The sequence below is a fragment of the Nerophis lumbriciformis genome, linkage group LG29 (genome assembly GCF_033978685.3).
Source record: "Nerophis lumbriciformis linkage group LG29, RoL_Nlum_v2.1, whole genome shotgun sequence".
NCBI lineage: Eukaryota > Metazoa > Chordata > Actinopteri > Syngnathiformes > Syngnathidae > Nerophis > Nerophis lumbriciformis.
The window spans coordinates 20,017,016-20,044,841 of record NC_084576.2 but is presented as its reverse complement, the minus strand read 5'-3'; the positions used below and the strand labels follow the sequence as shown (position 1 = coordinate 20,044,841).

General features: G+C 37.2%; 1 protein-coding gene across 3 annotated transcripts; it reads right to left on the bottom strand.

Annotated features, from left to right (window-relative positions):
* Positions 1-4,514: 4,514 nt before the first annotated feature.
* Positions 4,515-26,316, bottom strand: LOC133572110 (G/T mismatch-specific thymine DNA glycosylase-like). Of its 3 annotated transcripts, none has more exons than XM_061924820.1 (9): positions 25,925-26,010; positions 19,928-20,307; positions 15,231-15,433; positions 14,709-14,778; positions 11,942-12,077; positions 7,436-7,518; positions 7,276-7,370; positions 7,028-7,202; positions 4,515-5,019 (listed from the first exon to the last, which is right to left on the bottom strand). In XM_061924820.1, exons 1-9 carry the CDS (start codon positions 26,008-26,010, stop codon positions 4,913-4,915), a joined length of 1,335 nt encoding a protein of 444 aa, XP_061780804.1. In that variant the 3' UTR covers positions 4,515-4,912. The 3 variants fall into 3 exon arrangements, with proteins under 3 accessions (XP_061780804.1, XP_061780803.1, XP_061780802.1); XM_061924819.1 differs by lacking the exon at positions 25,925-26,010 and adding an exon at positions 26,211-26,316 and having other exon boundaries at positions 4,518-5,019; XM_061924818.1 differs by lacking the exon at positions 25,925-26,010 and adding an exon at positions 26,202-26,312 and having other exon boundaries at positions 4,518-5,019.
* Between the last annotated feature and the right edge of the window lie 1,510 nt (positions 26,317-27,826).

Genomic DNA, 27,826 nt, shown 5'->3' with positions numbered 1-27,826 from the left:
AGTCAACTTTGACACTGGGCGATCCCAAGTCCAAAACGTAGGGGTCTTGAAAGAAGACACCAGGAGAAACACAATTAACACAGCTATTTTTGTGATTTTTAAAGACTTTATGTTCCTAAATATCTGTTTTTATCAGTATATCTTTGTTGGTTTATTCAATGCACCACGCGTCTGTTCAGCACTTTGCACACTCAACAAAAATACACCCCTATTTTAATATTGGTTTGAGCTTGGCGGGTTTTAAACACCGAGGGTCATTTCTATTGGCTGCAAGTCTATGACGTATAAAGTCCGCGACAGACCCTCCGTACAACTCATAGACATCTGATAAGTAGACACAGCATTGGCTGCTGTGACGCGAGAAATTTGACCGCCATCTTGAAGTGGTGACGAGGAGCCGGCGAGCAGCCTAAACTGACAGTTGACAGGTAGAAAACAAAGATGCCGGGATGATGTTAAGCCTTTTCCTGCTCAAATGAGCGGACTGTTGAAAATAGGAATCGGGGGATTGCTTTTCACAAGTAAGATTTAACATTAACGTACTATTGGTTGTATTTTGTGAAAAGAATATTACCACAGAGTTGAGAAGGAGCAAAGATCTTCAATAGTACTGATATCGTAGCCGCTAGCAAACAAGAGTATGACCATAATAGAATTGATGGTAAATGAAATTAATCCATCCATCCATCCATCCATCCATCTTCTTCCGCTTATCCGAGGTCGGGACGCGGGGGCAGCAGCCTAAGCAGGGAAGCCCAGACTTCCCTCTCCCCAGCCACTTCGTCCAGCTCCTCCCGGGGGATCCCGAGGCGTTCCCAGGCCAGCCGGGAGACATAGTCTTCCCAACGTGTCCTGGGTCTTCCTCGTGGCCTCCTACCGGTCGGACATGCCCTAAACACCTCCTTAGGGAGGCGCTCGGGTGGCATCCTGACCAGATGCCCGAACCACCTCATCTGGCTCCTCTCGATGCGGAGGAGCAGCGGCTTTACTTTGAGCTCCCCCCGGATGACAGAGCTTCTCACCCTATCTCTAAGGGAGAGCCCCGCCACCCGGCGGAGGAAACTCATTTCGGCCGCTTGTACCCGTGATCTTGTCCTTTCGGTCATAACCCAAAGCTCATGACCATAGGTGAGGATGGGAACGTAGATCGACCGGTAAATTGAGAGCTTTGCCTTCCGGCTCAGCTCCTTCTTCACCACAACGGATCGATACAGCGTCCGCATTACTGAAGACGCCGCACCGATCCGCCTGTCGATCTCACGATCCACTCTTCCCTCACTCGTGAACAAGACTCCGAGGTACTTGAACTCCTCCACTTGGGGCAAGATCTCCTCCCCAACCCGGAGATGGCACTCCACCCTTTTCCGGGCGAGAACCATGGACTCGGACTTGGAGGTGCTGATTCTCATCCCAGTCGCTTCACACTCAGCTGCGAACCGATCCAGTGAGAGCTGAAGATCCTGGCCAGATGAAGCCATCAGGACCAAATCATCTGCAAAAAGCAGAGACCTAATCCTGCAGCCACCAAACCGGATCCCCTCAACGCCTTGACTGCGCCTAGAAATTCTGTCCATAAAAGTTATGAACAGAATCGGTGACAAAGGGCAGCCTTGGCGGAGTCCAACCCTCACCGGAAACGTGTCCGACTTACTGCCGGCAATGCGAACCAAGCTCTGACACTGATCATACAGGGAGCGGACCGCCACAATCAGACAGTCCGAAACCCCATACTCTCTGAGCACTCCCCACAGGACTTCCCGAGGGACACGGTCGAATGCCTTCTCCAAGTCCACAAAGCACATGTAGACTGGTTGGGCAAACTCCCATGCACCCTCAAGGACCCTGCCGAGAGTATAGAGCTGGTCCACAGTTCCACGACCAGGACGAAAACCACACTGTTCCTCCTGAATCCGAGGTAAATGAAATTAATTACATTTAAAAATGTCATACTTGAATAACATAAAGTTGAAATAAATGATGAAGATAAAGATTGTAAAAGCCAACAGGGGTAAAAGTTAGGACCACAGTCCAGATTGTGTGTGTGGAGGGGGGGCGGGGGGAGGATATATGTTAGCTAACTAGGCAATCAGATGGACAGTGGCTATACAGTATTATACAAGTCTAAATTTAGTCTAGCTTTCCAACCCAATTTTTATGTAGGATATACGCATGTATATATAACCCAATCATATTGTTTCTTGAACTTAAAAATAGCTGACCGTTTTTGATCTCGAACGTCTGGTCACTTATAGCATATAAGAATATTCTATTACTGTTAAGCAAACTATGAATACTATAACACGCCAAAACATGTGTCCTTTATCATTGCTACACGTATGACAAAAAACCGCGTGAAAATCAGTGGTATTCAGTGAGGTAAAATGAATTAAATGCGCTGACAGTTCATTGCTCCTGCCAAATGAATTGCACTGAGTGGAGCGGATCACCACTCCAAGATGGCGGCCGCGCGTCACGTCAGCGCCAGTAGGCAGTAGCGCTCGATGCCGCGTTTACTTATAAGATGTCTATGGTACAACTCACTTGTCCACATATTTTACCCAATTCTTCCCAAAATCAAAGAAATACAATTTGAAATTATTATTGGAATATACCCTTCAAAGGATTTTTTTTTAAACTTAAATTTAACATGGAGGTTGGTGGCTGTTAAATATGTGGAGCTGTAGGCTGTCAATCATCTGTTTGTGGAATGTGATATTGTACATTGTGCTTTGGGAGGAGATCAGAGATTGGCTGAGAGACAAGGGTGTGGAGATGTCCCCATTCTCTATAAAAGATATCAAATTTGGTATTTGTATAAACGACTGTAACATAGAAATGATTCTCAATATTTCTCCAGGCAAAACATTTTCTACATAAATGTAGATTTATGAAAGTAAGGCCTACATTTTCTAATTGGCCTAACGGTTTACAACTATCAATCAAATCTTGGAGGATGATTAAGGGTACAAAAGCCCTTAAATTGATATCTATGTTAAAAACATTTCAAGTGATTTAGGTAGCCCTTTTTGTCTTTTTTTTAATTAATGTATCTTTATTTTTATTATTTAATACTCTATCTGTATTTGCTTTTGTTTTCTTTCCTTGACATGTTTCGCTGATGTTGAAAGTGCCTTGACTGTTGTGTGCATTGTAAATGTATGTTTGTTGTTTATTAAAAAATAAAAATAAAAATAAAATCTTGTCCACATATTTTAGAGGAATTCAAGTTGTTTTAGATAAGCCCAATCGTTTGTATTATTTATTTATACTATATATTTGTATTTATTTTTTTCAAATCTTTTTGTATTGGGTCTTACTCTACTTTCTTTAGCATTTTGTTTGTATAAAGATGTTGATTGCTTAATCTCGTGATTTGGAAGTGCCTTCATTTGTTTGTATATTGTAAATATATATTGTTTGTGTGTTGAATTGTTCAATAACAAAAAAGTCATCCAAAATATTTTAAAATTGCGAAGAAAAAAAAAAAAAAAAGATTTGCCCATTATAGCATTGAAAAGTTTTTATTTTTTTAAATAAAACCTCTTAGAATATATTAGAGCATGCGGCTCTTTAGCGCCGCCCTAAAATGTATGAAAATGGAAAAAGGTGGGGTAAAAATGTAAATATATATTTTTAATAGGATTTCTGTAGGAGGACAAACATGACACAAACCTCCCTAATTGTCAGAAATCCTACTGTTTATATTAAAACATACTTCAGTGATGAGAGTATTTGGCGAGCACCGTTTTGTCCTAATTCCTGCGGACCTTGAACTCATAGTTTGTTTACATGTACAACTTTCTCTGACGCTGCCACAGAAAGACGTGTTTTATGCCACTCCTTTGTCTCATTTTGTCCACCAAACTTTTTATGCTGTGAGTAAAGGCACAAAGGTGAGCTTTGTTGATGTTATTGACTTGTTGGAGTGCTAATCAGGCATATTTGGTCAGTGCATGACTACAGGCTAATCAATGCTAACATGCTAGTTAGGCTAACTCTATGTACATATTGCATCATTATGACTCGTTTGTGGGTATATTTGATCTCATTCAATTTCCTTTACTTATGGTCTCTGTGTATTTAATTTATATTTGCCTGTCTCGGGACACATTATCTGTATGTAAAACATACAGCATTTCTGATAGTTGTTTGTGTGCCATGTTGTTCCAGACCACAGCAAACATTAACCAGCTTGCCAAAGATTGTAATATATCCATTAGAAGAAGACAACCTGACGTTTCCTTTTACTTGGACACACACATCTATACCTTTGGCCATTCTAAGTTTTACTAATGTTTTCCAAAGTTGTAAAAATGTGTAGAATAAATTAATTACATTTCAACATTTCTGTCAACAAAGATTTACGTCAGCCTGCGACACATTTTGATAGTAGGCTAATATAGCTAATATAAACACTTACACCATGTGTTGCCTTCATTATAACACTTATATAAGACTTTGAATTTTTGCAGCTCCAGACAGATTTTATGGCTCTTTTAATATTTTGGGTTGCAGACCCCCTGAGTTAGAGATTAGGTAAAAATCCATAATATTTAAAGAAGACATGATGAATGCAATCATTCCCCACCAACGAAAAACATGGATCTCCATAACGAAGAATTTAATAGTTGTGTAAACAGATTAGAAATTGTGGAGTCGAATTACTTGTTTACACAAATGATCATACATAAAATTCCATTATTTCAAAATACAGTACAAAAATAAGTCAAATAAATGATACCAAATGCAATAAATAGGGGGAAATATAACGCCTAGTACAGTACATGCACAGTGTGGGAGAAGAATCCAACAGTCGTGTGCGGTCAAGTCCTCAGTGCACTACACTAAAGTCCCACAGTAAACTGTATTTTCATTCAACTCCAGCTGTGGACGCGACGGATCCATGCCGACTTCAGTTGTAGAAGTTGCCGCTTTGCCTCACGTTCTCATGCCCTCCGCTACAGCTTTCGTACTCGGGGTCCATCTGCTCCTCCTTGATGGCGATCCTCTTTGCGTCTTCTGTAGAACAAACGCAGATAGAAGTCAGCGGCCCGGCAATTCAAAAGTACAAATGAAATAACCTGCGGTGTGAAACTAATCAATAAAGGTTAAGTAGGGAATGGTGTGGTCCCGATACCAGTACTTTGGTACCGGTACCAAAATGGATTTCGATACTTTTCAAAATAAAGGGGACCACAAAAAATGTCATTATTGGCCTTATTTTAACAGAAAATCTTATGCGACAATAAACGTATGTTTTTTATTGTAATACCATTTTTTTTGCATTAAATAAGATAGTAAACTTACTAAATAACTTGTCTTTTAGTAGCAAGTAAGCAAATAAAGGCTCCTAATTTGTCCACTGACGTATGCATATTGTGTCATTTCCCATTCTATTATTTTGTCAAAATTATGATAGATTAATAATCTACTTGCTCATTTACTGTTAATATCTGCTTACTTTCTGCTTTAACATGTTCCATCTACACTTCTGTTAAAATTTAATAATCACTTATTCTTCTGTTGTTTGGTTACTTTGCATAAACTACAAATGTTGGTATAAATCCAATACCAAGCAGTTACAGGGTCATACATTGGTCATAATTAAAGTTCTTCTGTGTCCATTCAGGGACGTATTTCCTGAGTTTATAAACAATAACAAAAGTGACTAAAGAGTTTGACTTAGACAAACTTTAATGATCCACCAGGGAAATTGTTCAACACAGTAGCTCAGTTACAATGATGGAAAATGTAAGGATGGAAAGGACAATGCAGGTATAAATAGACTAAATATAGCAATATAGAATCTAACATATATACGCATATATACATAATATGTGTACAGTATATTATATATACAGATATATTATATTATGTCTATAACATATATACAATATATACCAATGACCATGTACAATATTACAGTATATACAGTATATGTGACAGCAGCAGCATAAAATAGAGAGTAGATCCAGCAGAAAATAGAAAATAGACATTAAAAACAAAGATAAGTAGCTGACATGTCAGGTGTCAGGTAATAGGCAGATATCATCTATTGCTGTATGGCGAGTGATTATACAGCTGGATGGAGTGCGGCATGAAGGAGTTCTTGAATCGCACAGTGCGGGAAGGAGGCTGAAGGAGCCTGTTGGAGTATGAGCTCAGTTGTCCCTTAATTGTCAGGTGGAGTGGGTGGGCAGGATTGTCCATGATATGAGTTTGTGATGATAAAAAAAATATCGATGTAATCGTCGTAGTATCGACTAGAGGTGACCAAGAATTTGCAGTTGCAAGCCCTAAACCAGGGTTATTTAACCACATCGAAAAGAGGTCCGCAGTTTCAAGAGCCCAAGGACACAGGGGCCGAACATAGAAATGCGGATGTTTCGTCAGAAAGTGCCTCCGCCGGTTGTATTCCTTTGAAAATGTTTACTTATTTGCAAAGTAAACAGATCGGCTTTCACACTGCGCCATGACTAGGAAAGGTTGTTTGGATTGGGTCATATAAGTAAATGATGTGAGTGCATTGTCAAAAAAGTTCACGTCATGGTCGCTGACTGACCTGAGTTTCTCATGCTGTCCACAAGATAATAACTTCTGGGTATTTAAATTTAATATGAAAACTCGTGCTGTCGTTTGTTTACATTCAGAAGCGCTAGCTTTCTGTTAGCGGTTAGCTATTTTATCCTCCTACGGTGTGTGGTGAAGCATCTTTATCTATTCCCCGTCCTGCAGGGATGATACTTGTAAGAAACATACTTTATTTGTCGCCATGGAGGCGAGGATTGGTGATTTAGAAGAAGCTAAAACACTGTGAAGGCACGTTAGCCGCCAGCTATGTTTTAAAGCACTTCTTACAGAGCGACGCGTCAGTGTTTATAGTTTCACCTTTATCGTTAGTTTTATGCCAAAATACGTTCCTTCTCCCTCTTCTGTCTCTGCTTGTAAGCGCTCTGTGTGTGTGTGTTGACTCCCATGCGTCTTATAAGTACCGGTGTACCGTACAACCCATGTAGGGCCTGTCTACCTTTAGCCTGGAGCAGGTCGAAGGAGTACTCGGTCTCCAGCACATCGTGGCCGGTGGCTGCATCTCCCTTCATCTGGTCGCGCAGCTCCTTCAGCTTGATGTAGAAGTGCACCTTGTCCTGTGCACGTGGAAACTGGGCACAGCGCGGGCTTGAGGACGGCATCAAGTAGCAAACCTGCGTGAGGAAACACGCCGGGGTCATGGACGATGAGTCAAGTTCCTGTGCATTCATTCCCTGTCCAACGTACCGTTTCAATGTCTGGGATTTTGTGGGGCTGCAGACCAAACTCCAGATTCTTTGCCTTCACGCCGAAGATTTCTTTGCAGAAGATTTCATAAATGCCTGATAAAATACAATTGGAAACGTTTCGTGACAAACAGGCGACAAGTGACCATCTCGTTACGTACCTTTTCCGTTAAAAGCGGCGATCCGTGGCTTGTATCTTTGGAGTTTTTCGAGGAGCTGTCGGCCTCCTTCGCGGATCTCCTTACTGGGATGAAAAAGAAAAGAAGCGATCTAGTAGGGCTGTGAATCTTTGGGCTCCACACCATTCGATTCGAGTCTTGGGAGTAACGATTCGATTCAAAATTATTCTCGACTCAAAATCAATACTTTTTAATAGAGCAGGGAATCTTTGGGCTCCACACGATTTGATGCGATTCTTTGGGGTAACGATTAGATTCAAAACGATTCTCCACGCAAAATCAATACTTCTTAATGGAGTTGTGAATTTTTGAGCGCCGCACGATTCGATTCGATTTCTTGGGTGTAATGATTCGATTCAAAACGATTATTGGCTCAAAATCAATACTTTTTAATAGAGCAAGGAATCTTTGGGCTCCACACGATTTGATCCGATTCTTTGGGGTAACGATTAGATTCAAAACGATTATCGACTCAAAATCAATACTTCTTAATAGAGTTGTGAATCTTTGGGCTCCACACCATTTGATTCGATTCTTGGGGCTAACAATTCGATTCAAAATGATTCTCGACTCAAAATCAATACTTTTTAATAGAGCAGGGAATCTTTGGGCTCCACACGATTTGATCCGATTCTTTGAGTTAACGATTCTATTCAAAACGGTTCTCGACTCAAAATCAATATTTCTTAATAGAGTTGTGAATCTTTGGGCTCCACACGATTTGATCCGATTCTTTGGGGTAACGATTAGATTCAAAACGATTCTGGACTCAAAATCAATACTTCTTAATGGAGTTGTGAATTTTTGGGCGTGACACGATTCGATTCGATTTCTTGGGTGTAATAATTCGATTCAAAACGATCATCGGCTCAAAATCAATACTTTTTAATAGAGCAGGGAATCTTTGGGCTCCACACGATTTGATCCGATTCTTTGGGGTAACGATTAGATTCAAAACGATTCTGGACTCAAAATCAATACTTCTTAATGGAGTTGTGAATTTTTGGGTGCCACACGATTCGATGCGATTTCTTGGGGTAACAATTTGATTGAAAAACGATTCTCGACTCAAAATCAATACTTCTTAATAGGGTTGTGAATCTTTGGGCTACACACTATATGATTCAATTCTTGAGGGTAAAGATTCGATTCAAAACTATTCCTGACTCAAAATCAATACTTCTTAATAGAGTTGTGAATCTTCGGGCTCCACACGATTCGAATCGCGTTCTTGGGCGTAACAATTCGATTCAAAACAATTATCGACTCAAAATCAATACTTCTTAATAGAGTTGTGAATCTTTGGGCTCCACACGATTTGATTCGATTCTTGGGAGTAACGATTCGATTCAAAACGATTATCGGCTCAAAATCAATACTTTTTAATAGAGCAGGGAATCTTTGGGCTCCACACGATTCGATTCAATTCTTGGGAGTAACGATTCGATTCAAAATGATTCTCGACTCAAAATCAATACTTTTTAATAGAGCAGGGAATCTTTGGGCTCCACACGATTTGATGCGATTCTTTGGGGTAACGATTAGATTCAAAACGATTCTCGACTCAAAATCAATACTTCTTAATGGAGTTGTGAATTTTTGGGCGTGACACGATTCGATTCGATTTATTGGGGTAACGATTTGATTCAAAAACGATTCTCGACTCAAAAGCAATACTTTTTAATAGGATTGTGAATCTTTGGGCTCCACACGATTTGATGCGATTCTTTGGGGTTGGGGTAACGATTAGATTCAAAACGATTCTCGACTCAAAATCAATACTTCTTAATGGAGTTGTGAATTTTTGGGCGTGACACGATTCGATTCGATTTATTGGGGTAACGATTTGATTCAAAAACGATTCTCGACTCAAAAGCAATACTTTTTAATAGGATTGTGAATCTTTGGGCGCCACATGATATGATTAAATTCTTGAGGGTAAGGATTCGATTCAAAATGATTCTCGACTCAAAATCAATACTTCTTAATAGGGTTGTGAATCTTTGGGCTCTACATGATCCGATTCGATTCTTGGGAGTACCGATTTGATTCAAAACGAATCTCGACTCAAAATCAATACTTCTTAATGGAGTTGTGAATGTTTGGGCGGCACACGATTCGATTCGATTTATTGGGGTAACGATTAGATTCAAAACGATTCTGGACTCAAAATCAATACTTCTTAATGGAGTTGTGAATTTTTGGGTGTGACACGATTCGATTCGATTTATTGGGGTAACGATTCGATTCAAAAACGATTATCGGCTCAAAATCAATAATTCTTAATAGAGCAGGGAATCTTTGGGCTCCACACGATTTGATCCGATTCTTGGGGTTAATGATTCTATTCAAAACGATTATCGACTCAAAATCAATACTTCTTAATAGAGTTGTGAATCTTTGGGCTCCACACGATTTGATTCGATTCTTGGGAGTAACAATTCGATTCAAAACGATTATTGACTCAAAATCAATACTTCTTAATAGAGTTGTGAACCTTTGGGCTCCACACGATTTGATTCGATTCTTGGGAGTAACGATTAGATTCAAAATGATTATCGACTCAAAATCAATACTTCTTAATAGAGTTGTGAATCTTTGGGCTCCACACGATTCGATTCGATTCTTGGGAGTAACGATTCGATTCAAAACGATTATCGACTCAAAATCAATACTTCTTAATAGAGTTGTGAATCTTTGGGCTCCACACGATTTGATTCGATTCTTGGGAGTAACGATTAGATTCAAAATGATTATCGACTCAAAATCAATACTTCTTAATAGAGTTGTGAATCTTTGGGCTCCACACGATTCGATTCGATTCTTGGGAGTAACGATTCGATTCAAAACGATTATCGACTCAAAATCAATACTTCTTAATAGAGTTGTGAATCTTTGGGCTCCACACGATTCGATTCGATTCTTGGGAGTAACGATTCGATTCAAAACGATTATCGGCTCAAAATCAATACTTCTTAATAGAGTTGTGAATCTTTGGGCTCCACACGATTCGATTCGATTCTTGGGAGTAACGATTCGATTCAAAACGATTATCGGCTCAAAATCAATACTTTTTAATAGAGATGGGAATCTTTGGGCTCCACACGATTCGATTCGATTTCTTGGGGTAACGGTCCAATCCAAAAACGATTCTCGACTCAAAATCAATACTTCTTAATAGAGTTGTGAATCTTTGGGCTCCACACGATTCGATTCGATTCTTGGGAGTAACGATTCGATTCAAAACGATTATCGGCTCAAAATCAATACTTCTTAATAGAGTTGTGAATCTTTGGGCTCCACACGATTCGATTCGATTCTTGGGAGTAACGATTCGATTCAAAACGATTATCGGCTCAAAATCAATACTTTTTAATAGAGATGGGAATCTTTGGGCTCCACACGATTCGATTCGATTTCTTGGGGTAACGGTCCAATCCAAAAACGATTCTCGACTTAAAAGCAATACTTTTTAATAGGGTTGTGAATCTTCAGGCGCCACTTGATTCGATTCGATTCTTGAGGGTAAGGATTCGATTCAAAACGATTCCAGACTCAAAATCAACACTTCTTAATAGGGTTGTGAATCTTTGGGCTCCATACGATTCGATTCGATTCTTGGGGGTAAGGATTCGATTCAAAACTATTCCCGACTCAAAATCAATACTTCTTAATAGAGTTGTGAATCTTTGGGCTCCACACGATTCGATTCAATTCTTGGGAGTAACGATTCGATTCAAAACGATTCTCGACTCAAAATCAATACTTTTTAATAGAGCAGGGAATCTTTGGGCGGCACACGATTTGATGCGATTCTTTGGGGTAACGATTAGATTCAAAACGATTCTCGACTCAAAATCAATACTTCTTAATGGAGTTGTGAATTTTTGGGCGTGACACGATTCGATTCGATTTATTGGGGTAACGATTCGATTCAAAACGATCTCGACTCAAAATCAATACTTTTTAATAGAGCAGGGAATCTTTGGGCTCCACAGGATTTGATCCGTTTCTTTGGGGTAACAATTAGATTCAAAACGATTCTCGACTCAAAATTAATACTTCTTAATGGAGTTGTGAATTTTTGGGCTCCACACGATCCGATTCAATTCTTGGGAGTAACGATTCGATTCAAAACAAATCCCGACTCAAAATCAATACTTCTTAATAGAGCAGGGAATCTTTGGTCTCCACACGATTCGATTCGATTGTGCTGCGGGGGAAAAAAGGGAACTTTTCTAATGCAGGGCTTGAGCAGTGGTTATTACTATCTGCATCACTATTTTATACATACTAAATGATGGTACCATATGTGTATATATTGTATTTGTTAATGTAGTTCTGTTGTAGCTGTAAAAAAAATAAAAATAAAAAAGGCCGATACCGATGTATGTATAAAAATGCCAAATATCAGTCCCGATAATCGGACCTCTAAAGTAAAGGCATCATCTGTGTTTGCCGTTTTCGTTGGCGGCAGGTGTATATCACCTGGAGAGGTCCTTGCTGCCGGGTGTGGTCCTTTCCACCATGTTGGTGAATCCTATCCCGTATTTCTCCGGCAGGCTCTCGTCATGCATGTAGTTGAGCTGCTGCTCAGTGAAGCCAGACAGAAACAGACATTTCCCTGCGGACAAACACACAAAGGTCTCATTCCCTCCAGATAGAAAGGATTTTTTAAGTGTCCACAGCTATTTTACAGGGTGTCGTGATTTGTACCATTAATAACAAATATATAATAAATAGGACTGTCAAAAATAACAAGGTAACTCTCGTGATGCCTCACAAAAAAATATTGCATTATTCACTTAAATTATTGTGACTGTAAATGCTCCATTATATTAACCGCAAATTTCAATTAAAAATAAACCCCGACTGGACTTTAGATAAAACTGTTGCCAAGTTTTGAGCAAATAATGACGCGCATTCAAGTAAAACATTAAAAAGATTGTTCCCGTATGAGATTCTGACAACAAAATTGCATTTGTGTCCAAATATTGAGCTCTAAGCTCATTTAAATTATGAAAGCGAGAAATAACCTTTGATGAATCCTGATTGATCCAATTCAAAAGTGTAATTTTGTAATACTCTTTATTTTATGCTGCAGCTGTTACATATACTGTAATATTGTACATGTTACCGTAATTGGGATGTTTTATATATTGTATATATTATATAATAATATAATATATCAGTATATATTATATACTGTATATATAATATGTAAATATTACATATATGTTTTATTTTATATTGCTACTATGGTACATTTTGAGTCTACTTTATATATTTTGTTTTCACCCACTTTTTGTGCCTTTGTGTGCATTATCCTTTCCATCCTTATCCTTTCCATCTTTCGTAACTGAGCTACTGTGTGGAACAATTTCACTTGTGGATCATTCAAGTTTGTCTAAGTCTAAGTCTAATTAATCTGGTTTGATTTATAAATGAAATCCACAGCACGACCTCGATTTTTCAAACGCCTGTATTTGCCAGCTTTCCGGTTTACAAACATTTTTGATCGGGCCTGATATGCTTCCGTGTATGGATGCTTCATTCAATCATTTGCAGCCATTTTGTGCCCTCTCATACTGAAGTGATTGAAGAAGCTCGCTAGCCAACAGACTTTTCTGAGAGAGAAAAAAAGCCAAAGCAGACTACCTCTCGTTTGGCGACGTCTCTTCCAAGAGCACACACACACACACACCCTCCCCGACCACCCGTTCCCTCCTCCCCCTCTGTCTGCTCCTTTCTCTCCTCTTGTGAGTTCCTCCTTTTCCGATGTTAATGTACTGTAAGTGGATTTTGCTTTAAAAAACAAAAAGTATTACTGTAGCAATGTGGTTGTTAAAGTTAAGGATTTCTGTAGTTTCTTATCGTTTGTGAAGGCACCAAGGGGACAGTTCAGGGGACTGTATAGCACTTTATATTGTGTTCAAAGTGTACAAACCGTCACTAAAATATGGACTTTTGTCGAGGCTGGAACCCATTATTCATATTCACATTGTTTTAAGAACCAACTAAGTTCGTAAATGTTATTTTTAATTGAATTATATATGTTAAAAAGTTATTAACTACTTTATGAATATTTATACTTTAATTATAATTATTTCGAAATAAATGTGTAACATTTTCTTTATAGATTAAAAAATATATATATATTTTTTTTATTAGATAATCTATTTTTTTGAAATACACACATTTCTAACATTAATTATAATTGTTTCAAAATAATTTTTCAATTATCACCTTTTAAAAAATGTTTTTTATAATTTCTTCATTTTTTTAATTATATATGTTCAAAAAATACACACACATTTTTAACATTTAATTATAATTATTTCAAAATATTTTTTTTAACAATTACCTTTTAATTTTTTTGATCATTTCTTCATATTTTAAATTTATTTTTTAATTATATAATCTATTTTTTTTTAAACTACAAATACATTTTTTTTTAAATTATATAATCTATTGTGAAGTGAAGTTAATTATATTTATATAGCGCTTTTTCTCTAGTGACTCAAAGCGCTTTACATAGTGAAACCCATTATCTAAGTTACATTTAAACCAGTGTGGGTGGCACTGGGAGCAGGTGGGTAAAGTGTCTTGCCCAAGGACACAACGGCAGTGACTAGGATGGCAGAAGCGGGAATCGAACCTGGAACCCTGAAGTTGCTGGCACGGCTGCTCTACCAACCGAGCAGTACCGCCCTAAAAAACTACAAACACATTTTTAACATTTAATTATAATTATTTCAAAATATGTTTTTAATGATTACCTTTCAAAGATTTAAAAAAAAAAAAATTTATTAATTTTTTAAAACATTGTTTTATAATATATTACAAAAAATGCAGACACATTTTTAACATTTAATTATAATTATTTCAATTTTTTTTTATAACTTCTACATTTTTTTTTTTAATGTTGTTTATAATATATTACAATAAATACACACACATTTTTAACATTTAATTATAATTATTTCAAAATATTTTTTTTTAATAATTACAATTTAACATTTGTTTTTATATATTCCCCATTTTTTTAATCATACAATTTATTTTAATAAATACAACATCAATATTACAAAGAACCATGTGACAATTTTCGGGGAAAACTAATTCACTTTCATTTTGCGCAGCCATGGTTGAGTTTTAAAAAAAACGTTGAATAATTCAGTGATTAATCCGTGATAAAAGCACCATGAACGAGAAACATAATGAGGATAGTTACAGTAATTCCATTTCTACGTACAGAAATGGTTCCCGGGGTTGGGGTAGTGGTGTCCTTTGTAGGCCGACAACAGTCCCGGGTTGATTCCAATCTGAGGAGAAACGTAAGGCGGTTACCATGGAAACAGACCAAAAAATATATAAATAAATATATAAATAAATAAATAAAACCCCAGACAGGCTGTGTCTCAATTGGCACATTAACGCACTTACACTTAGCACTCTGAGTGCCTATATGCGCTCACACTGCGATGCGGACACTCAAACTGGGGCGTTTGCGGTAACGGACACAGCCGAAGGGGAGGGGCTAATTATATTATATTATATATATATATATTATAAAAAGGAGAGAAGAAGAAAAAGCGGGAAATTTCTGCGATTGGATGGAATGAATTCTAAATGAGCGCGCTGAGAACCTGAAATGTGCACACTAGTACACTTATTGAAGTGTTCCATTTGAGACACAGCCAAGCCCTTCAGACAGAAAGCCGGCGAGACGCACGCGTGGCTCGTGCGCTTCTTCAAAGGGCTCTTTACAACTCACGATCAAAATGTCAAGATTGCCGGTAATAACGTCGGGCAGCGTTTTGGCCATAACCTCAGCCACTGACATGCCGTTGAAGCGGTTGAGAATCCTTTTGGCCTTCTTCGCCTGCTCCCGCTGGTCGTCCTCCTCCTCTTTGACCGTCCCTCTGTCGCTCTGGTTCTTGGGCGGACGGCCGCGCTTCTTCTTCACCGGCGTCACCGCTGCCGGGGGCAAAGCGGTAATGTGCCGTTAGCATGGGTGAATAACCTTAGCCACTGAGGGCCGCACACTGAACAATCAATCATTTTGATATCGTTCAGTTTTCCAAAGCTTAAATCTCTAGATTAACTTTAGATCTATCAGTCGACATACTTTAAAAAAAAAAAATGTTTTATGCCCTTTTTGTTAAAGAAAAAACAGTTATCTCCCCAAATTATTTTGTTAGCGGAATATTTGATATGAAGTAATTGGAGCCTTTAATAGGTCAATAATTCATAACATTAATTTTAATTCTAATGACAGGTTGTTTTTTGTTTTTTTCTTAAATCCCACTTAAATGTGTATCTAAAAGAAATAAACCATACATTATTTTTTATTTATTTTTTTTACATTCAACGTCATTGATTATTATTATCACATTTTAATGATTTTTTCTGTTTGTTTAATGCCCTGTTTGTCATACAAAACATTTTTTTTATGGCAAACACACAAAACATGCAATTTTTTTCTAAAAAAGTATTTCAAAGTGGAATATTTGATGTGAATTGATTGGAGCCTTCAATAGGTCAATAATTTATAACATTGATTTTGATCCATCATTTTTATTTTTTGAGCAATGATGTTTTTTTATTAATCCTTCTAAAATGTTTAATGATCCAAAAGTGTTAAAAATAAGTCATACATTATTTTGTTACTTTTAACACTTAAATCAGTTTAAATCAACTTTGAGATCTTGCCGTCGATTATAAGTTTACTTTATAATTTTTTTATGGTTTTTTTTGTTTTGTTTGTTTTTTAATGCCCTTTTAGTCATGCAAAACTAAAATAAAAATATTTTATGGCAATCACATAAAACTTTTTCAAAAACATTTTTTCAAAGAGGATTATTTGGTGTGAAGTAATTGGAGCCTTTGATAGATCAATAAAAATTAAATGGATTTTTAATCATTATATATATTTTTTTAGAAATGGCAGTATTGTTTTTAAATCCTGCTAAAAATTTTAGGGATCCAAAAGTGTTAAAAATAAGTCATACATTATTAATTTTTTTTTTTACTTTCAACGCTTAAATCATTAGATCATTTTCTAGATCTACCTGTCGATCAAAAGTTGTGTTTTTTTTACAGTTTTGTTTTTTGTTTATTTAATGTCCTTTTTGTCATACAAAACTTAGTTTTTTATGGCAAACACAAAACATGCAAAATTAAAAACATATATATTTCAAAGTGCAATATTTGAATTGGAACCCTTCAATAAATCCACGGTTCATGATTATGATAATTAATTATTTTTTGACCAATGACAGTTAAAAAAAACAAAAACAAAACACTGAAATTGTCAAAGATCCAAGTGTTAAAAATAAGTCATACATTATTATAATTTGTTTTGCTTTTAAACCTTAAATCAGTCAAGATCAACTTTGAGACCTAACCTTCGATTATTATTGTTTATTATTTTATTATTATTTTTGTTTAATGAATGCCCTTGTTTGCCATACAAAACAAGTTTTGTATGGCAAACATTCATGAACACAAAAAATGCAATTTTTTTTCTAAATAAAATATTTCAAAGTGGAATATTTGAAGTAATTGTAGTCTTCAATTGGTCAATAATTCGTAACATTAATTTTGATTCATTTTTAACAACGACAGTTTTTTTTAATCCCACTAAAATTTAAGGGGTCCAAGTGTTAAAAATAAGTCATACATTTTTTTTCTACTTTCAGGGTTTAAATCTCTTGACTTTGAGATCGAGCTGTCAATGATAAGTTTTTATACTTTTTTTTTTTAAACCTTTTTTTTTGTTTTTTTAATGCTCTTTATGCCAAAACAAAACTTTGTTTTGTCAAAAAGGGCATTATACATACACTTAGGTTTTTTTGGGGGCAAACACAAACTCTGCAAATTTTTTCTAAAATAATATTTTAAAGTGACATATTTGATGTTGAAGCCTTCAATATATCAGTAATTCATAACTTTGATTTGATCCATTATTATTATTTTTTGAGCAAAGAGTTGAAAAAAGAAATCCTACTAAATTTCTCCGGGATCCAAAAGTGTTAAAAAGAAGTCATACATTATTTGTTTTACTTTAAACGCTTAAATCAATCTGGATCAACTTTGAGATCTCGCCGTCGGTTTTAAGTTTTTATTATTTATTTACGGTTTTTTTCTTCCTTTGTTCGTGTAATTCCCTTTTCATACAATATTAAAATTTTTCATGGCAAACACAAAATATGCAAATGTTTTTCTAAAAAAAACAATTTTTTTCCCCCCAAAGCTTAAATCTCTAGATCAACTTTAGATCTATCAGTCGACATACTTTTTTTTTTTTTTTTTTTTTATGCCCTTTTTGTTTTAAAAAAAAACAGTTTTCTCCCCAAATAATTTGTAAGCGGAATTAATATTTGATATGAAGTAATTGGAGCCTTTAATAGGTCAATAATTCATAACATTAATTTTAATTCCAATGACAGGTTGTTTTGTTTTGTTTTTCTTAAATTCCACTTAAATGTGTATCTAAAATAAATAAACCATACATAATTTTTTTTTACATTCAACGTCATTGATTATTATTATTACATTTTAATGATTTTTAATGTTTTTTTTGTTTGTTTAACACAAAATATGCAATTTTTTTCTAACAAAGTATTTCAAAGTGAAATATTTGATGTGAATTGATTGGAGCCTTCAATAGGTCAATAATTTATAACATTGATTTTGATCCATCATTATTATTTTTTGAGCAATGATTTTTTTTAAATTAATCCTTCTAAAATGTTTAATGATCCAAAAGTGTTTAAAAAAATCACATTATTTTGTTACTTTTAACACTTAAATCAGTTTAAATCAACTTTGAGATCTCGCTGTCGATTATGGGTTTTATTATTTTTTTTAATGTTTTGTTTGTTTTTTAATGCCCTTTTAGTCATGCAAAACTAAAATAAAAATATTTTATGGCAATCACACAAAACTTTTTCCCCAAAAAATTTTCAAAGAGGATTATTTGGTGTGAAGTAATTGGAGCCTTTGATAGATCAATAAAAATTAAATTGATTTTAAATCATTATTTTAGAAATGGCAGTATTGTTTTAAAATCCTGCTAAAAATTTTAGGGATCCAAAAGTGTTAAAAATAAGTCATATATTATTATTTATTTTTTTTACTTTCAACGCTTAAATCATTAGATCATTTTTTAGATCTACCTGTCGATCAAAAGTTGTGTTTTGTTTTTTTTACAATTTTGTTTTTTGTTTGTTTAATGCCCTTTTTGTCATACAAAACTTATTTTATGGCAAACAAAACATGCAAAATTAAAAATATATATATTTCAAAGTGCAATATTTTTGAATTGGAACCCTTCAATAAGTCCATGGTTCATGATTATGATAATTCATTATTATTTTTTGACCAATGACAGTTAAAAAAAAAAAAAAAAAAACACTGAAATTGTCAAAGATCCAAATGTTAAGAATAACTCATACATTATTATAATTTTTTTTGCTTTTAAACCTTAATTCAGTTAAGATCAACTTTGAGACCTAACCTTCGATTATAATTGTTTATTATTTTATTATTTATTTTTTGTTTAATGAATGCCCTTGTTTGCCATACAAAACTAGTTTTGTATGGCAAACATTCATGAACACAAAAAAAATGCAAATTTTTTCCTAAATAAAATATTTCAAAGTAATTGTAGTCTTCAATTGGTCAATAATTCGTAACACTAATTTTTATTAATTTTTTGAGTAACGACAGTTTTTTTTAAGGGGTCCAAGTGTTAAAAATGAGTCATAAATATATTTTTTTTACTTTCAGGGCTTGAATCTCTTGATCAACTTTGAGATCGAGCCGTCAATGATAAGTTTTTATAATTTTTTTCCCCCCTTTTTTTTGTTTTTTAATGCCCTTTATGCCAAAACAAAACTTCATTTTGTCAAAAAAGGCATTATACATACACTTAGGTTTTTTGGGGGGCAAACACAATTTTTTTCTAAAAGAATATTTTAAAGTGGAATATTTACATTATTTTATATCTCCTTTATTTTTAACGCTTAAATCAGTCTAGATCCACTTTGAGATCCAGCCGTTGTTTACAAAGTTGTATTATTTTAAATTACTTTTTTGGTCTGTTTAATGCCCTTTTTGTCGTACAAAACTTTAGTTTTATTTGGCAAACACACAAAATATGCAATATTTTTCTAAAAATATATTTCCTTGGCCTATTTGATGTGAAGTAATTGGAGCCTTTAATAGGTCAATAATTCATAACATTAAAATAAAAATATGATTAATTATTATTTTTGAAGCAATGACAATTTTAAGAAAAAAAACAGCCTACATAGCAGCTTTATGTTATTATAGTCAACATTGAGATTTTTTCTTGTTACATTTCACCGCTTTTTAATGTTTTTTTGTTATAGTATTTTTAGAACGTACCGCAAACGAACCGCTACACCTCTGTTGTATAAACATACTTCCTGTTTGCTCATTTACCTTGAGGCGGAGCAGCAGGCGGAGGTTGTTGATAAACGTTTGTCTCCTGCTGTTGTATCGTGTCCTGATAGTGAGGCTGATGTTGCTGCCATGTGTGTTGAAACGATTCTTGTTGTTGTTGTTGTTGTTGTTGTTGCACCGTGTGTGGCTGCTGAGGATGCTGCGGGTATGCAGGATGCTGCTGCTCGATGGCACTTTGCTGATAGGCTGATTCCGGGTAGTTGTCTGCGGCGGAGAAGTTGTGGTACACCTGCTCCTGGCAGTGCGGCGTCTCCCTGTGGACGGACAGCTCGGCCATGACGGGCTCGTCTCTCGGGCCTTCGCCGTAGTGGTAGGACATCACATGGTGCACCTCCGGGTGCTGCTGGCTCGACTGGTACCTGACGACGAGAGGAGGAGCAGGTGACGGCTCGGAATGCTACCGATTCTCCACGTGCGGCGTTTAAAGGGTGTGTGTGAAGATGGGTACAAAACATACGTGCAGTGGTTTGATTTTTATGTCGTCGCATCGCGACGGTGTCCAAACTTCTTCCACAAATGCTGCGAGTTCATTACAGAAAAGTTATCCAGGCTACCAGGAAGTTTGGTCGCCCTTGCTCATAAACCTATTATAAATGCACCTGGTCTGCCAGAGAATAAGACAACACAGCAGGAGGGATCCGTGTTGCCCAATCAGTGACTTTGTATTCATATTTTAGGCCGGGAGTCGGCAACTCTCGCGGCTCTAGAGCCGCTCTGCCCTAGTGGCTCCTGGAGCTTTTTAAAAAATGTATGAAAATGGAAAAAAGATGGGGGGAAAAATATATTTTATGTTTTAATATGGTTTCTGTAGAAGGGCAAACATGACAGAAACCTTCTTGATTATTAGAAAGCCCACTGTTTAATATGTTTGTATTTATGCTTCACTTCTGGGAGTGTTTGTCGAGCGACGTTATGTCCTACTAATTTCGGCGGTTCTATGAACACACCGTAGTTGTATGGACTGTGACGCGACGGTTTGTTTACATGTGCAACTTTCTCCGACGCTGCCACAGAAAGACGTGTTTTATGCCACTCCTTTGTCTCATTTTGTCCACCAAACGTTTTATGCTGTGCGTGAATGCACAAAGGTGAGCTTTGTTGATGTTATTGACTTGTGTGGAGTGATAATCAGGCATATTTGGTCAGTGCATGACTGCAATGCTGTTTAGGCTAGCTGTATGTACATATTGCATCATTAAGCCTCATTTATTTGAGCTCATTAAATTTCCTTTACTTATGTCCTCTGTGTATTTCATTTATTTTCACGTGAAAATGTGTTAAAGTAATATAATGTATGAATGAATTTAAATAGAGATGTCCGATAATAATATAAATGCTTTAAAATGTAATATCGGAAATTATCGGTATCGGTTTCAACCTCCCGATTTTCCCGGGAGACTCCCGAATTTCAGTGCCCCTCCCGAAAGTCTGCCGGGGCAACCATTCTCCCGATTTCCACCCGGACAACATTATTGGGGGCGTGCCTTAAAGGCACTGCCTTTAGCGTCCTCTACAACCTGTCGTCACGTCCGCTTTTCCTCCATTCAAACAGCGTCCTGGCCCAGTCACATAATATATGCGGCTTTTACACACACACACACAAGTGAATGCAAGGCATAATTGATCAACAGCCATACAGGTCACACTGAGGGTGGCCGTATAAACAACTTTAACACTGTTACAAATATGCGCCACACTGTGAACCCACACCATACAAGAATGACAAACACATTTCGGGAGAACATCTGCACCGTAACACAACATAAACACAACAGAACAAATACCCAGAATCCCTTGCAGCACTAACTTTTCCGGGACGCTACAATATACACCCCCCGCTCCCACCAAACCCCGCCCCCCCAACCCAACCCCGCCCCCCTATCTCCCGAATTCGGAGGTCTCAAGGTTGGCAAGTATGCTCTAGTATACTCTGGACTGAAGCTGTGTGCCTTCATTGTTTTTGTAGCTGTTGTTTTGAGGAATGTTTAAAACATTTTTTAAATAATGCACTTTGTGAAAGTCAAAGTATAGTATTTCCCATAGTTGTAGTGGGTATTCGGATTATCTCAGGGAGAGCATGTCCCAAATTCCAAGCTGTTTTGAGGCATGTTAAAAAAAATAATGCACTTTGTGACTTCAATAATAAATATGGCAGTGCCATGTTGGCACTTTTTTCCATAACTGGAGTTGAAGTTGTTCTCTTATTTTGGAAAACCTTGTTTTTGATTGATTGATTGAAACTTTTATTAGTAGATTGCACAGTACAGTACATATTTCGTACAATTGACCACTAAATGGTGACACCCGAATAAGTTTTTCAACCTGTTTAAGTCGGGGTCCACGTTAATCAATTCATGGTAAAGTTACATTGTTTAATGCATCCAGCGGGGCATCACAACAAAATTAGGCATAGTAATGTGTTAATTCCACGACTGTATATATCGGTATCGGTTGATATCGGAATCGGAAATTAAGAGTTGGACAATATCGGCAAAAAAGCCATTATCGGACATCTCTAAATATAAATAGTGTAATATATTTAGGAGGCCTCTAACCTTTTAATGGCTGTTAATTAGAAGAGACACTGACATCAGCGTGGATCTACGGGAGCTTTATTTTTCAACTTACATGTAAGCAAATGTGCCACAGCGTCAATTCCTTTAACAATCGCTATTTCTTCAGCATCAAAATATAAATTAATATATTACATATACTATCATGTGCGCACTATTGACAAGTGATGCACCAAAAATTTGGTCGTCTTCAATAGACTTTGTTCACAGAAACCAGATGTTGTAATGAACGTCTTTCCGGTGGGACGTAGCTCGCCCAAAGCTGACGAAAAAGTCACATTGCATTTAGACTGAAGTCAAATTTGAAAAGATCAGATTCCAATCGGATTCGGACTACCTCCTGAAGTGGCCTGTATCTGATGCAAAAATATCAGATTTGAAGCACTTTGGAGCTTTTAAAAATTCTGATCTGTGTCACTTGGTGTGCAGTGGAACAATTTCCCTTGTGGATCATTAAAGTTTGTCGAAGTCTAAGTCTAAATCTAAGTCAAAACGGGGCCATCGGGAAGTAGTCTGAACCTGATTCGAATCAAATCTTTTCAAATGTGACTTCAGTACGAACGGAAATGCAACTTTTACGTCAGCTTTGGGCGAGCTAGGTTATTGGGCTGCGCGGGGGAAAACGTGTCCCCCCCAGCGGAACTAGATCCTCCATCACAACATCCGGTTTCGGTGAGATACAAATTTTTTTCGACGGCAGAATTTTCTACTGACCAGCCAAAAAAAGATTAGAATCCTCCCAAATATATATGTGTGTAAATATATATATATATATACACACACATTTATTGCCAAAAGTATTTGACCACCCATCCAAATGATCAGAATCAGGTGTCCTAATCACTTGGCCCGGCCACAGGTGTATCAAATCAAGCACTTAGGCATGGAGACTGTTTCCACAAACATTTGTGAAAGAATGGGCCGCTCTCAGGAGCTCAGTGGTTTCCAGCGTGGAACTGTCATAGGATGCCACCTGTGCTACAAGTCCAGTCGTGAAATTTCCTCGCTCCTAAATACTCCAAAGTCAACTGTCGGCTTTTACTATGAGAAATTGGAAGAGTTTGGGAACAGCAGCAACTCAGCCACAAAGTGGTAGGCCATGTAACCTGACAGAGAGGGGTCAGCGGATGCTGAAGCGCATAGTGCAAAGAGGTCGCCGACTTTCTGCACAGTCAGTTGCTACAGAGCTCCAAACTTCATGTGACCTTCCAATTAGCTCACGTACAGTATGCAAAAAGCTTCATTGAATGGGTTTCCATGGCCGAGCAGCTGTATCTAAGCCATACATCACCAAGACCAACGCAAAGCGTCGGATGCAGTGGTGTAAAGCACGTCGCCACTGGAATCTACAGCAGTGGAGACGCCTTCTCTGGAGTGATGAATCACGCTTTTCTATCTGGCAAGCCGACGGAAGGTTTGGAGGTTGCCAGGAGAACTGTACTTTTCGGACTGCAATGTGCCGCGTGTGAAATTTGTTGGAGGAATTATGGTGTGGGGTTGTGTTTCCAGGAGTTGGGCTTGGCCCCTTAGTTCCAGTGAAACAAACTTTGAATGCTCCCGGATACCAAAACATTTTGGACAATTCCATGCTCCCAACCTTGTGGGAACAGTTTGGAGCGGGCCCCTTCCTCTTCCAACATGACTGTGCACCAGTGCACAAAGCAAGGTCCATAAAGACATGGATGACAGAGTCTGGTATGGATGAACTTGACTGGCCTGCACAGAGTCCTGACCTGAACCCGATAGAACACCTTTGGGATGAATTTGAACGGAGACTGAGAGCCAGGCCTTCTCGACCGACATCGGTGTGTGACCTCACCAATGCGCTTTTGGAAGAATGGTGGAAAATTCCTATAAACACACTCCGCGACCTTGTGGACAGCCTTCCCAGAAGAGTTGAAGCTGTAATAGCTGCAAAAGGTGGAGCGACATCATATTGAACTCTATGGCATACTTGCCGACCTTGAGGTGGTGGGGCGAGGTTGAGGTGGGCGGGGTTGGGGTTGGGGGGGGGGTTTGGTGGTAGCGCGGGGTGTATATTATAGCTTCCCGGAAGAGTTAGTGCTGCAAGGGGTTCTGGATATTTGTTCTGTTGTGTTACGGTGCGGATGTTCTCCCAAAATGTGTTTGTCATTCTTGTTTGGGTTGGGTTCACAGTGTGGCGCATATTTGTAACAGTGTTAAAGTTGTTTATACGGCCACCCTCAGTGTGACCTGTATGGCTATTGATCAAGTATGCCTTGCATTCACTTGTGTGTGTGTGTAAAAGTCACATATATTATGTGACTGGGCCGGCACGCTGTTTGTATGGAGGAAAAGTGGACGTGACGACAGGTTGTAGAGGACGCTAAAGGCAGTGCCTTTAAGGCCCGATATTGTTGTCCGGGTGGAAATCGGGAGAAATTCGGGAGAATGGTTGTCTATCTGTGTTGGCCCTGCGATGAGGTGGCGACTTGTCCAGGGTGTACCCCGCCTTCCGCCCGATTGTAGCTGAGATAGGCTCCAGCGCCCCCCGCGACCCCGAAGGGAATAAGCGGTAGAAAATGGATGGATGGGTTGCCCCGGGAGATTTTCGGGAGGGGTACTGAAATTCGGGAGTCTCCCGGGAAAAACGGGAGGGTTGGCAAGTATGCCCTATGGGTTAGGAATGGGATGGCACTTCAAGTTCATATGTGAGTCAAGGCAGGTGGCCAAATACTTTTGGCAATATATTGCATATATATTCATCCATACATTATATTACTGTAATTTATTTTCACGTAAAAAAAACCCACTAATTTTTAAAGGTGTGGCAACTTTTATTTTATTTTGTTCATTTATGGAATCCTGTCAACTTCCTTTGTTTTCACTTTATCGAACTGCACATGCAAGCGATGTCGAGGCCACATTGGGGCCGGTGTGCGTTTATACTGGAATTTGATAAATACCACGTTTTTATAGTAAACTAAACTGCCAGCTATCAGATTTCTAAAAAATCCAATCTGGGCCACTTTGGCCTGCAGTGTAAACGTAGTCAGTGTGGTAAAAGTTTGGGCACCCATGGATCACAAAGATGTGCTGCGGGGCGAGCTTCGGACACCCCTGTTGTGTTTGGTCTGTGCATAAATCCAGGGACAATACAAGTTTTCTGTTCAAAAAGTTCAACTTTGATGATATGAGAATAAACCTGCAAAAAAAAAGTTGCACTGAAATAATGCACAGAACAATGGTGATGTTTTTGCAGCCACAAATCAAACATGCGTTTCAAGCCTGCAGCAAGTGAAAGTGCGAGAAGAAGTGCAAGAAGGTAAATAGTAAGATGTTTAACATGCATGAACATAATCCTTGTCGTGAGGAATAAAAACAGCGAAAATGTAAAATCAAGAAGATGACATTCCACGACTTTCCTGCAGCAACAACTCACCACTGCTGAAAATAATCCGTGGGTACCGTCAGTGGTGTAAACTCTTTGTCCTCCATATTAACTGATGGCTTACTTAGGAAAAACATCAAGATTCATTTGGTCTTCACGGTAATTGTTTTAGCAGTTCCCAACAACAGCGGCTCTGCGACGCGGCTAACGCCAGAAAAACATCAGCGGACAATGTGGCTCACTGGCTGTCAACGTTGAGGACTAACCGACGACTTTAACCCGAGAATACACCTGGAAGGATCAAACGTGCCGAGAGAATTTGACATACCTGTCGTACATTTTTACGGCTTCCAATTTTGCGATGGGGGGCAGGGAAACGCGTCCAAAACAAAGACCATTTAAACTTTGCGGGCTCTGTGCGTTCCGCCACCTGGTGGTTGGGAGGTGACCTGCCGGGGCCGGGAACGCGATACAAAACAAAGACCATTCAAAAATTTTAAATGATGGTAACATAGAAATGCTCGTCAATATTATTATGCTTCAAGCTACATTTTTTATACATCATTGTCGATTTCTGAAAGTAAAACCTACATTTTCCCATTGCCTTAATGTTTTCAAATGATCAATTAAATCTTGGAAAATTGTTAAAAATACAAAAGCCCTTAAATTGATATATTTATTGGAGAAATATAAAATAATTTATATTTTTTTTCTTTGTATTTTGCATCTTATCCTATTTTTTATTATTTATTTAAGTTTTTTACTTTTTTTATATTCTATTTGTATGTGCTTTTATTTGCTTTCCTTGACATTTTTTTGTTAAAGACAATAATTGCTCAAGCTGGTGGATGTTGAAAATTGTTATGATGAAAGTGCCTTAGATTTTGTGTACATTCTGAATATATGTTTGTTTGTACAATTGTTCAATAAAAAATTAAAAATTAAAAAAACCTCAAAAAACAAAGACCATTTTAAAATTTGCGGGCTCTATGCTTACCGCCACCTGGTGGTTGGGAGGTGACCTGCCGGGGCCGGGAACGCCATACAAAACAAAGAAAATGCTCGTCAATATTATTATGCTTCAAGCTAAATTTTTTATCCATCATTGTCGATTTCTGAAAGTAAAACCTACATTTTCCCATTGGCTTAATGCTTTCAAATTATCAAATAAATCTTGAAAAATGGTTGTAAATACAAAAGCCCTTAAATTGATATCTTTATTGGAGAAATATAAAATAATTTAGATTAGCCATTTTTTCTTTGTATTTTGCATCTCATCCTATTTTTTATTATTTATTTAAGTTTTTTTTACTTTTTTTTATATTCTATTTGTATGTGCTTTTATTTGCTTTCCTTGACATTTTTTTGTTAAAGACAATAATTGCTCAAGCTGGTGGATGTTGAAAATTGTTATGATGAAAGTGCCTTAGATTTTGTGTACATTCTGAATATATGTTTGTTTGTACAATTGTTCAATAAAAAATTAAAAATTAAAAAAAACTCAAAAAACAAAGACCATTTTAAAATTTGCGGGCTCTATGCTTACCGCCACCTGGTGGTTGGGAGGTGACCTGCCGGGGCCGGGAACGCCATACAAAACAAAGAAAATGCTCGTCAATATTATTATGCTTCAAGCTAAATTTTTTATCCATCATTGTCGATTTCTGAAAGTAAAACCTACATTTTCCCATTGGCTTAATGCTTTCAAATTATCAAATAAATCTTGAAAAATGGTTGTAAATACAAAAGCCCTTAAATTGATATCTTTATTGGAGAAATATAAAATAATTTAGATTAGCCATTTTTTCTTTGTATTTTGCATCTCATCCTATTTTTTATTATTTATTTAAGTTTTTTTTACTTTTTTTTATATTCTATTTGTATGTGCTTTTATTTGCTTTCCTTGACATTTTTTTGTTATAGACAATAATTGCATAACCTGGTGGATGTTGA